Genomic DNA, 12,277 nt, shown 5'->3' with positions numbered 1-12,277 from the left:
GAGGAATCTATACAACATCCAGCCACCCGTTAAACCCGGCTGTCACACGGATAAATCTAATAAAAGGGATAAACGTGTCAGAGGGCCAAAGTAGCAGTGACTTAACTACAACAGTGGGAGGCAGCAGTCCACTAAATCACGCCTGAATAAGGAGAACAGAAGAAGAAGAAGAAGACGGATGCTAGAAAGTATGACAAGATGGCGGATCGGGAAACAGAAGACGATGTTAGGCAGCCTTCGCATTCTGGCGCAGGACCTCTAAAATTATCCGACTTGTTAGATCGTGGATGGAAGATATTCGAGGAGGCTGACAGCACAAACGAACCGCTCGGCTCTGAAAGTGTCCAGATCAAAGTGAAACGCGGCCTGAACATGTTGGAAGAAGCGTCCAGGATGGTGGCTCAGCTCGACCTGTTCAGCCGCAACGAGGAGCTCGATGAGATAGCAACGGCGGACCTGAAGTACCTGCTGCTGCCCGCCCTGCTCGGAGCTCTCACCATGAAGCAGACCAGACAGGACAAACGGCTGGAGACCGTGCAGGCGGCCCGGGCTTACTTCATGGATTTCTTGAGGAGATGTAAAGAGTACAACGTACTGCCGTTTGAACTACCGAAGTTGACCAGTGAAAACACAAGTCCCGAGGAGGCATCAGAAGATGGATTCTCCGCACTGACGGTAAGTGGTCTAATAAACAGTGACGCGAACGGTAGATGACGGCCGAAGGCTTCAGACGTTTGGGAAAGGATGGAGCTTTGAGCGTTTGCATGAAGCTGAATGCTGTTGTGAAACTGATAATCTCGGACATATTTTCTTATAACCTGGCTGTAAATATGTAAATGTGTCGCGTGCTTGTGAGAAATGAAAGTCTCGTGAAAACAAAGGTCGATTTCTGATGTGCACTGTGACCCCCCTCATTACTCTACTCCTCCTGGTGATTTGAGATGAGGGTATTTACCAAAAAAAACAACAACAAAAAACAAACTAAGACATTAATTTGGATTTTCATGCGTTTTGCAATCAAAACTCAAAACTTTTCAAAGGCAGGATGTTGCGATGAGCTGCTGGAGCCAGTTTGTGGGATGCATGGGTACTTTGAAGACCACCATCGATGCTGACACCCAACTTCTGGCTCAGTGTTCCAGCAGTGATATCACAACTAGAGAGCGATGGGAACAGATCCACTGGACACCACTGGACAAACATGTGGGAGAAGGAGACATCATGTAACATCAGTGCTCAGTGGATCTAAGAGCAGATCACAGCAGTCTAACAGAACAGGATCCAGTAGCCATCACAGGCAGGAAAAGCTGGTCAGCGCCAGGCCCTGATGACATGATGAAGCTGACTGCACTCCAAGAGAAATCGACTTTTGTTTTTATGAGACTTGACTTTGTTACAAGCAAGCAATGCGTGTTTACAGTCAGGTTATAAAATGTTTTTAGGACATTCAATATCAAAACAACATGCAGCGTAAATCTGATGGTGTGGATTGAATACTGAACAATGCAAAACCGATTTCTCAGCAGCTCTCTTTGAATGGGTGTAAATAAAACCAGCCTCCACAGAGGCAGCGTTGGGGCTGTTGAGGTGGCAGCTGAGTGTAGACTGGGACGTATGAGTAGCGGATAGCAGCTGTGTGACTGACATGGAGTTGACTGTGACTGAGAGGACAAGGGAGCTTCATCAGCGATGCACTAAAGCGAGAGCCCTGAAAATGTTTAAATCTGTCTTGAGATCATCTTTGAATGCGTCCACACCGGCAGAAACCGTGTCCAGAGGCATTATGTTGTTGGATTGTCCCTCCGTCCGTCCCATTCTTGTGAAAACAGTCTTAGAAACACTTTGCACAGATTTCCTTGAATTAGGCACAAACGTCCATTTGGACTCGAGGATGAATTAATTACATTTTCATGGTTAAAGGTCACTATTGTCACAGAACATATTTTTGCCACAACTCAAAATTTCATACGCTAATTATGACAAAATGTCACACAAATGTTAATAGGATAAGATGATAAAGTGATGACATTTTATATCCAAAAGGTCAGAGGTCAACTTCGCTATGAAATCACAGTGTTTTCTGTCCATTATTCAACACCATAACTCAGGAACCGAGGGGGAGATTGTGACCATATTTCAAATTTGGTAAGAGACTGAACTGGTGACACTAATCTTGGGCGTGAAGATGTGTGTGAAGCATCTGGGTTTTGTATTAGTAGCTTCTTTCTAGCAACATTCATTTGAAGTAGTGTAGTTCACCAACAGCTCATTGGTTTTGCTAATATTCAGCTTCAGGTGACAAAGCTCCTTATCATTCACTGCATGTCAGTCTGGACAAGCATGCACTTAAACTGCAGCTCGACTGTTGTGTGGATGCATGCTGTCGCTGGGTGATAGTTCTGGTTTTATATTTTGATGATAAGAGCTGACTTTGCTGAACTGCTATGGCCGACCACTGCCTTCAAATTAAGACACTTCTGTTGTGATAGACATGAACCAGGTGGTCCTTTTAATATAAACAGCTTAGCTTAACTGTCTACACCACACAGACAAGTGCTGAATCAGCAGATAATCTAAAGTGTGCTACGTGCTTGTTGTTCCAGTCTGTCCCCCACTCATCAGACCTGGTCTTCATGGCGGCACAGAGACAAGCTAAGATTGAGCGGTACCGACAGAGGAAGCAGCTGGAAACCAGACTGTCGGATGTTCGCAGAGCTGTGGATAGCGGACAAGCTGACGATGAGGTCAGCAGAGATTTTTACCTTCTGAACGTCAAGAGATGGATCACTGTGTGTCTGGAGGAAATAGAGAGCATCAACCAGGAGGAGGAGATCCTCAAGAAGATGGGTGGCCTGAAGCAGGGTCCCGCCAAGCCGCCTGCTCAGCCAGCCAGGCCTCCTATGAAACCCTTCATTCTCACCAAGGATGCTGTACAGGTAAAACTGCTTGTTTGAGTCAGCGTAGGGCCTGTGGGCACTGAAGCAGCCACATGCAGTGATTCATTCAACAAGAGCCGTTGGTGATTGCAGGGGTGTATAGATTAGAGCCAGACCATTATCAGCTCATTGTTAATATCAGTATCTGTGTATGTGTAGGTCAAAATTTAACAAGAATTAGCTGTATAGAAATGCCAAACTTGGTCTGAAGTCATTTGGAAGACAATGATTATCTTGTCTGTCAGTCAAAGGATACAACTACTTTGGCACATGGCCTCGTCGGAGAAGATGAGTTTCTGTTTAGGAATGTGGGTGTGTGTCGGAGAGACTGAGAATGTCAGTATTTTCTTTGAGTGTAAATATGTACCCTCCATCCAACTTATCCGTCAGGGTCGAGGGAGAGCTGGAGCCTATCAGTGCCGACACACAAAGACAGACAATCACACACATGCATACGCTCCCACCTTGGGACAATGTAGAGCAGCCAGTTAACCTGATGTGCATGTTTTTGGGATTGTGGGAGGAAGCCGGAGAACCCGGAGAAAACCCTCACAGGCACAGGGAGAACATGCAAACTCTGGCCTAAATATGACCCTCATGAAATAAAATAGCCTCCTGCTTCAATATTGTAGATCTGATTTTCTTAGTTTTCACAGGCAGTTAGTTTTCCCACAGTACCAGCTTTTTAAAGATAATAGCCCCTCAGACAGCAAAGCCGAAACCCGGTGAAGGTGAAGCAGGTGAGGCTGTAAACAGATGTTGGGCTCGTTAAAGCACGTGCTACCAATCAAGGTCAGCCTGTACTATTAGTGCTGCGAGTGTCCTCGACATGCTTTGCAACAGTGTGTGATGAATGTGTTTGCTTTGTCTGCAGGCTCGGGTGTTCGGGCATGGTTATCCCAGCCTTCCCACCATGACAGTAGATGACTGGTATGAACAACACAGGAAACGCGGAGGCCTGCCTGACCAGGGGATCCCCAGAAGGATTGCTGTGGAGGAGGACACTGATGCAAAGGAGAGGGAAGAAGAAGAAAAAGAGAAAAAAGCTGAAAACGATGATGAGGAGTCTCTCCTGAAAGCCAGAAACTGGGATGACTGGAAAGACAGTCATCGCAGAGGTTATGGAAACCGCCAAAACATGGGGTAACTGATCCCAAGACAGTTTGTGTCCAAACAGACCTGGCTTTCTTAACTTAAATTCTAATAAGTCTTGGAAGTGGATATTTATCATAATTGTGATCTTTAAAACCATTGGTATGAAGAAACCGCATCACTAGCACACCTGTCGAGTTTCGTGCAGGTGGACACTACAGCTCACTCACTCACGTTATGTCATTTACGAGGCTGGACGTCGGGACCACAGCCATGTTTATGAGTGAGTCTCAATGAAAATCTAAAATTTGTGTGGACTGCAAAGCGCCCAGCCATGATGCCAGTTTCCCTGCTCTGTAGTGTGTATTCCTCTAATGCGGTCACTCAAAAATAAAGACTGTGATCCAAGCACGAGCCAAGAAAATCAGTTGCGTACAGAATATAGTAAGAATATGTCCAGTCAGTGACACCGTCATGATGTACGTGCTCTGTTGTCAGCTTGTCCTTTCTCCTCAGGCCAAAGATTGACCTCATGGTGAAATGGAAGTGAGAGGGTCTTAGCCTGCACAAAATACAAAGTAAATTGTTTGTCATTGTATTGTACAGTATAAACATACAAAGACCATACGCAAGTAATACACAGGTATGTCAGTCTGAATATATGGATGATATTTAGCTACAGGAGGGATTTGAATCTCTCAAATGAGATTACTTGGTTCAGATGAGGTTTCGGAATTATAGGAATGTCCTAGCAAACGGGACGTCCCCTCGACATTTACAGGATGTTTATGATCAGGATCTCAACTTGTTCATGATAAAAGCCTGTTCAGTTTGTTTTCCAGTGTTATCAATAAATAAAAAGTTCTAAAAAATAATTTATCTCAAAAACTGTTTGAAAAATCAGTGAAATGAAATGTAAAAATAATGTTACTTAGTGAGAAGTGCGAGGCCATCGCTGCATGGATTGTTGTGCGCACAGGAGACAAGCAAAGCTGAAATGCAGGGTTTTCATAGGCTGGGAGCAGTTCAGATCACGTGACCTGCACAACAGGTGTGTTAAACGCTACACTACAGCACCAACTACCCCAAATTAACCAAACACAGTCTGCTATCCGCTTCTGTCTATCGCGCTCCCGTTTTCATACGTAATCAGTGTGGGACGAAGGAACACGTCATCAAGGCGGGACAACCGAACTGAACGGCACCGCAGTGTTTATGGCGTGCGGAGCTCCGTGCGTGCGAACCCGGGCCAGAGGGACTGGTACCGTGGAGACGGATACAGTGGATGAGACGTCCGTCAGTGGCGCTTGGTCCGTCATTGTAAGTCTGTTACTTTGCTCACTGACACGTTACGGATGATAGCTAGCAAGCTAGTCGCTGGCTAGCGGTGCTCAGGCTGAGGACGTGCAGGAGGGCGGGAGTCCGTCTGTCAACAGGTGACTTCTCGGGATGAGAGTTTGTGTGACAACACTAAAGTTAATATAAGGTTGTCAGTGCGTGCAGCAGTGTACATTTACTCTCAGTTAGGTGTGTCCGAGGCCTAGAGGTTGGAGAAGCGGCTTGTGATCAGAGGGTCACTGGTTCGATTCCCCCACCGGACGGGCAGGAAAAATTTGGGTGTGGTGGAGTGATTAATGTGAAAAAATTGCTCTCCCCCTCCACTAGCTGGCTGATGTGCCCTTGAGCAAGGCACTTAACCCCCCAATATGCTCCCCGGGCGCTTGATGCTGCCCACTGCTCCTGTGTGTGTTTCACTGCATGTAGTTTGCCGGGTGTTGCATGTGTGTGTTCAGCTAAGGATGGGTCAAATACAGAAGAATTCAGTGTGTGTATGTAAAAATATATATACTGTCAATAAAGCTGATTCTTCTTCTTCACTGCACAGCTGGCAGGCAGGAGCATCACATGAGCTGGAGGCGTGTGGCGTAAGGTAAGTCTCCATCACACAGCGTGTATCCACGCTCTGCTGCAGTTGAGTCTTATTGAGTGAGTTTAGCTTTATTTGTATCCATTTTAACAGCTCTTAAAAGACATTCATTTTTACAGCACAACCCTTACTTTACGCAGAGGTCGTTTGAAGCCTTCTTGGACGTATGCTTCAGACGCCGGAAGCGAAGCAGGTTGACACGCTGTGAGGAGGGTGCTGGAGCTGCTTCAGGCCAGATGACTGACCTCCCGCCATGACACTGGTGACGTACTGCAGGGGCCATGCGAACCTGAGGAGGACTGTGAACACCTGTGGCTCCAGATCGACACAGACTCCTCCCTCAGTGGACTCAGTCACATTTCACACCACAGTAACAGACTGTTTGACCTCCACAGATCCACTGCAGGGCACACAGCCTCTCAAACACAGTGCAGATGGGTGACAAATGGAAGGAAAAACTGAATCAGTTAGAGAAGAAACATATGCACACACCAGTACCTTTAAAAGGTGTTATTTTTAATATAAGAACTGCTTTTGTTTGACTCAGTGAATTAGCTGTCCAGCCTACTACTAATTCTTTACTTGAGTGTCGTTCTTACCTTGTAGACGGATTCAGATGTAAAGGTGCCATCTTTTCCTTTCTTCAGATGCCAGCAGCTGTGATCAGCAGGAGGAGCAGCAAAGTGAGGAGGTGGAGGGTGGAGCAAATATCGGAGGAAGGAGATGAATCGGATGACCTCTTTGAGAAATGTTGTCTATAGTTCTCATTGACTTTATTTATTCCTGTATGTTAAGAAGAAGAAGAAGAAGAAGAAGAAGAAGAAGAAGAATCAACTTTATTGGCAGTATATATATTTTTACATACACACACTGAATTCGTCTTCTGCATTTGACCCATCCTTAGTTGAACACACACATGCAACACCCAGCAAAGTACATGCAGTGAAACACACACAGGAGCAGTGGGCAGCATCAGGCGCCCGGGGAGCATATTGGGGGGGTTAAGTGCCTTGCTCAAGGGCACATCAGCCGGCTAATGGAGGGGGGGGAGTATTTTTCGCATTAATCACTCCACCACACCCAAATTTTTCCTGCCCGTCCAGTGGGGGAATCGAACCGGTGACCCTCCGATCACAAGCCGCTTCTCCAACCTCTAGGCCACGGCTGCCCCCCTTTTTTTTTTTTTTTTTTTTTTTTTTTTTTTTTTTTTTTTTTTTTTTTTTTTTTTTTTTTAGAAGAAGAAAAATGAGGAACGCTTCACGAATTTGCGTGTCATCCTTGCGCAGGGCCATGCTAATCTTAATTTAAGTTAATGCTTTTAAGCAGATGTGGCTTGATGATCCGGATGATGTTGACATCTAAATAAACACTTCACAAAGCCTCTTGGATTGGCTGGAAAGTGGGGCTGTTTTCTGACCTCATGAAAAGATTTTGTCGTGTGGTTCTCACAGGACAACAAACATATGATGATCATATGGAAAGTGATGCTTGGCTTGGGTAAAGAGGAAACGCTCCAAAGTTCAGTTTCTCCGAATCCTCCAGTGCTTATCCTCCAAAACGAGGGCAGACAGGAGGACTGACAGAAAGTTCATTTGATAACGTAACAGGGCATTGGCTGGACGAGTGACCAGCTTTTTGCATTAATGAAACGTTAGCTGTAGTGTTAGCTTTAAGCCATCCCTGCCTGTCCAACAGCTGTACACCGTCGGGGTTATTGCGGTTGTTGTCAGATTTGACTTTGCTTTATATGGAGCCACGTGTGTTCCATATCCGTCAGCAGTGTGGCGACGTCAGGAGGCCTGAGCGTGAGTCCCAGCGGGGTACCAGGACCCTGGAAACCACCTCTGTACCGCCCCTGCTTCCCCAGCTCCACCAGCATTACAAAGCCCAAATCATTTTGAGTGAATAACCACAAACAAAACGCGTGGATTTATTCGAAGTGGTGAAAACAGACTTCCCAGCACTTTGTTTTTGCGTACGTTCAGCACAAATAAAGTTTCAGAGCTTTATCAACTTTTTGTGGTGTGTGTGTGTGTGGGGGGGCTTTCCTTCTTTAAGCCGCCTCTAATCTCAGATGACTAATTTAACAGTAAGCGAACAGGCAGAATGTGACCGCCGGCGTTGAAAAGAGGATAAAGGAAGTTGGATTGTGCCGCGGCCATCAGCGCCGCTCCTGACCTGCGCATGTTTGTGCTCGCGGGGCATTTGTTCTGCTTGTCAAAGTCAGCGTCCAATTGGGTGAAGCCCGTATTAAAAAGATCAGGGTATTTGCATGTCTCCACAATGGCTGCCTCGCTCGTTTCTCTTTGTGAATATAAAGTAGACAGAAGTTAAAGCTGAGAGGTTTCATTACTGAGTCTATCGCAGCCGTGCAGTTCCGGCCACACAAATTAAATTGTGCCACTTTGTTGAACACTGAGCTCAGTTCATAACTGCAGTCTCATCTCCACAGCCGGCAGCCCGCACGCAAACTTTCAACAAAAGTCGACGTGATTTACATTTTGCATGTTTTTCTTTAGACTCGGATCTTCAGGCAGCTCAGATGAGAGGCCGACTTTACCTCTCAGGGTTTCACATTTTAGCTGGAAAAGCAGCGGTGAGAATGAACGATAGATGCTGACATCTTGAGACAAAATGTTTAAAAAACACACTCTGTCTAATATGTGCAATTTCTGCATTAAAACGTCTCAAAACAACCAGTTGCCGAGTTGTGTACATCATCAAATGTTTCCAACAATGTTCATGTATATATATATATATATATATATATAAATATATGTGTGTATGTGTGTGTGTGTGTGTGTGTGTGTATTATATAGATATATAAAATAATATATATAAAAAATAAATAAATAACAAAAAAATGAATAAAACTTTTATGTTTATTTAAAATCTGACAGTTGAGACACTTGTATGAGAAGTGTGTGATGATCATCATATTTGTATTTCCTGTTGTGTTTATAACTAACTAAAATGGTTCAAATTAAACTCTTAGTTAACCGTTCTGCTTATTTTTACAAATCATTTCATTACATCCGTCTTTCAACAAACAACCAGCTGCATGGAGGCACAGATGAAGTGAAAGCAGAAACAGAATTCACTAAAAACCTCATGAGTCTGGACAGGAATGCTAATCGTAGACATTCTTCTTTGTATTTCTGTCTCAGCCTTTTCTGCAGTTCTGCCAGGTAACCAGTAGGTGTCAGTGAAGCTCCATCAGTCTGTGCTGCGGAGCCTCTCCATCAGCTGCAGCTGTTGTCCCTTCAGACAGGAGGAGAGCTGGATGGAAAGAGGAAGACATGAGAGAGAGAGAGAGGCAGCTGAGGGAGACAGAGGGGCTGCTAGGAGGCTGTTTGAGAGGAGGAGGAGGAGGAGGAGATGTATGGGGAGATGGAAGACGTGTAGGCGAAGAGGAGATGGAGCGGAAGAGGAAAGAGACATGAGGTTTGGAAAGACGAGCAGATGAGGGATGAGATGAGTAGGAGAGCTGAAAGGGGAAAAGGAGGCAAGGGGAGATAAAGAAAAGAGAAAACTGGTCAGAAGAAGGACATCAAGAAGGGAGAAAGAAAGAAATAAGAGGAGGAAGCTGCATTAATGTGTACTTCCTGTCAACAGTTTCTGTGTTCAATCGAAGACAGGATAATTACAGAATCATTAACTGGCCCATTTAATAACTTTTGTAATCCTGTCATTTAAAGGCAAAGCGTTTTCAAAATGTATCCTATCAGTCACTAATCAGAATTAATAAGGAAAATTGTCTGTAATACTGAGCCGGCCAGTCAGAAGTGGAGCTTCCTAAGGAGCGACAGGGGGCGGGGCTTGGGGCGGCAGGGGGCGGGGCTTGTCATGACGGATGGATGAAGGCGTCTCTCCTCTCTCAGTTGTGTTGACAGAAAGCACAAAATGATGATTTACTAGGTGAGCTTTTATTCACGCCTTGTCCCAGATGAATAAAGATCAAATTAGAAGTTTATGAGCTCCGCTGTCTATCCTGACATTTATATGAGCTCTGGGCTCGGCACGCTCTGATTTATGTTTACAGCAGCGCAGGAAGGAAAAAAAAAAAACAAAAAAACAAATGAAGTAGTCTGAAAATATATTCAAGTAGCCTGTCAACAACAGCACAGACGCAGAGAGGAACAATGGAGACGAAGCTGAGAGGTGAAGAGTCAGAGGTTTGTATTTCATACTGATGACGAGTCGCAGGCCTTTTTATCAGCACTGAGTCTACTCAGAGTTTGCAACATAATGTTTGTAGTTCCGACTGTAATTCAAAATTCTGAAGATTTTACACAGTCTTTTTGTGCAGCTGTGAGTTTTTTAACATCTGACACTGTTTGCTGTCTTTGTTGAAAATAAAAACAGAAAGGTGCTTCTGGCCATCAGTGCTGCCCTCTGTGGTGATTTGGGGAACTACAAGCCGTGTGACCTCGAAAGATGTGTGGCCATTTAAATCAGTTGCAAACAGAATTTCTGAAGCATCACAATTGTTCAGACATATTGAGAAATGTTTAAATTATCACAATAATTTAGACATTTCTCAATATGTCCGAGAAACATTGAGAAAAGTCACAGTTGTTCAGACATATTGAGAAATGTTTAAATGATCACAATAACCTACTCAATCATATATGTACACACCTGTTTTACTGATGCGTTTAAATAATTTATTTTGTTAAACCAACAGTCCAGAACCCAAATACTTTTACTTTACTGCCATAAATGACAAAGAAAAGCAGCAAAAGTTTGTTTCACATTTTTACTTTAAATAAGACTTCAGCGATTAATTGGTTATCAGATAGTTGGTAGCTGATTTTCTTTGGATCAACTTATCGATGAATCGACTATTCGTTGCATCTCCAGTGAAAATGGAAGCTGTGCATGAGGCAGCGTGTACAGGCTGAAGAGAAGGGGATCAAGTACTGAACCCTGAGGGACGCCATGAGTGACATGGGCTCGTCAGACATTAAAATCTGCTTACATTTTAACTAGTCAGTAATAATATTCCAATAGTATCACAAATAAAATAATATGACACTCTGACAAGGGCCCTTTGGCTAAACGAGTACCTTTACTAAGTGAAAAGTAACTAATTAGCCTACAATTTCACTTTTACTACAGCCGTAAGCATTTATGTATTTTGATGTTGCAGCTTTAACTTTGAAGAGAAGTCACAGGAAGTACCGGATCGGAGTACTTCTTCTACCTCTGTGTTACTGTAAATAAGAATCCACACAACTGAGCTACTACAGCATCCAGCAGAGCTTAAAGAGGTGGAGAGGAAGCAGATCTCATATCAGTTTGTTCTGTCTGTGAGGGTTTAAAATCTGCAGCCACTTGGTGGCAGTGAAGCACCGTGGGTCAACTGTGGGAGGAAACAGAGTTTAACAAAAAATACATTTGTCATAAAAGGTGGTGAAAGAGGGGAGGAGGAGTAGGAGGAAGAGGAGAGGCCTGGAGAGCATCCATAATGTATGTGATGTGATCAGTCAGAGTGAAACACTGGAGGAAGATGCATATTTACAGGGTTAGGATACTAATGATGACACAGATGCTGAAGCCCACATGAGCTGAAGAGTCAGAGAGACAGACGAGGATGGTGAAAAATCTCTCTGACGGAGTCATAAATTCTGAATTTCTTAAAACAAGGGAAGAAGAATCAGCCGGCGAGGGTGAGATTATTTCACCTGATTCTGATGCTTTAAAGGGGACAATAAAAACACAAAAGTGTCTGAACAGCAGCTGCTCAGCATGTGGCTCAGAAAACACATCCGGGTATCACTACTGTATGTCCAACACGGTGAGGTTCGCATCCAGGGCTGGTGGAGACAAAAGTCAGATCACATGTTTTAGCAAAAGTAAAAGCACTCATTATGCAGAATTTTACGGTAATAATTATCACATTATTCTTATTACTCAATATTACAATAATTATTTGTTGCAGCTGGTAAAGATGGAGCTCTTTTTTGCTTATATACTGCTGTGTAGCTTGGGAATTTCACCAAGGCAACAGTAAATCCACAATAATACATCAAACTATACTGTTTTCTTGTGGAGACGAAGAAAAAGGGAGCACAAAATGGTAATTCTCAAGTAAATAAAAGTTTTACTTCAGTACTTTGTGTTTACACTACGTAGATGGTCCCCTCTTGTTTTATTCTGAAAGGCTGTCATCAACGATGGAAACAGCAAAAGAAGCAATAAATTATAACAAATACTAACAAAAGTAATGCATTTAAAATGCAACTTAAGTAAAAGTGTTAAAGCATTTGCACCGAATTAAGTACCAATAGTTAAAGTACACTGCTCCAAAAAATAAAGG

General features: G+C 43.8%; 1 protein-coding gene, 1 long non-coding RNA gene and 1 pseudogene across 2 annotated transcripts; 2 read left to right on the top strand and 1 right to left on the bottom strand.

The window, feature by feature from the left end:
* Positions 1–152: 152 nt before the first annotated feature.
* On the top strand, positions 153–4,903 carry igbp1 (immunoglobulin (CD79A) binding protein 1). Its single transcript, XM_046406718.1, has 3 exons — positions 153–675; positions 2,604–2,936; positions 3,811–4,903. Exons 1-3 carry the CDS (start codon positions 199–201, stop codon positions 4,081–4,083), a joined length of 1,083 nt encoding a protein of 360 aa, XP_046262674.1. The 5' UTR covers positions 153–198; the 3' UTR covers positions 4,084–4,903.
* A 442-nt stretch (positions 4,904–5,345) lies between these two features.
* Positions 5,346–6,745, top strand: LOC124068452. The gene is made up of 4 exons (XR_006844912.1): positions 5,346–5,464; positions 5,921–5,958; positions 6,096–6,298; positions 6,603–6,745. It is a non-coding gene; the product is annotated as an uncharacterized LOC124068452 (long non-coding RNA).
* Positions 6,746–7,196: 451 nt separating this feature from the next.
* LOC124068754 lies at positions 7,197–7,279 on the bottom strand (annotated as a pseudogene).
* Positions 7,280–12,277: the final 4,998 nt, after the last annotated feature.

This window comes from Scatophagus argus, chromosome 12, assembly GCF_020382885.2.
Source record: "Scatophagus argus isolate fScaArg1 chromosome 12, fScaArg1.pri, whole genome shotgun sequence".
In the NCBI taxonomy this organism is placed as follows: Eukaryota; Metazoa; Chordata; class Actinopteri; family Scatophagidae; genus Scatophagus; species Scatophagus argus.
This window is presented reverse-complemented; position numbering and strand designations above follow the sequence as displayed.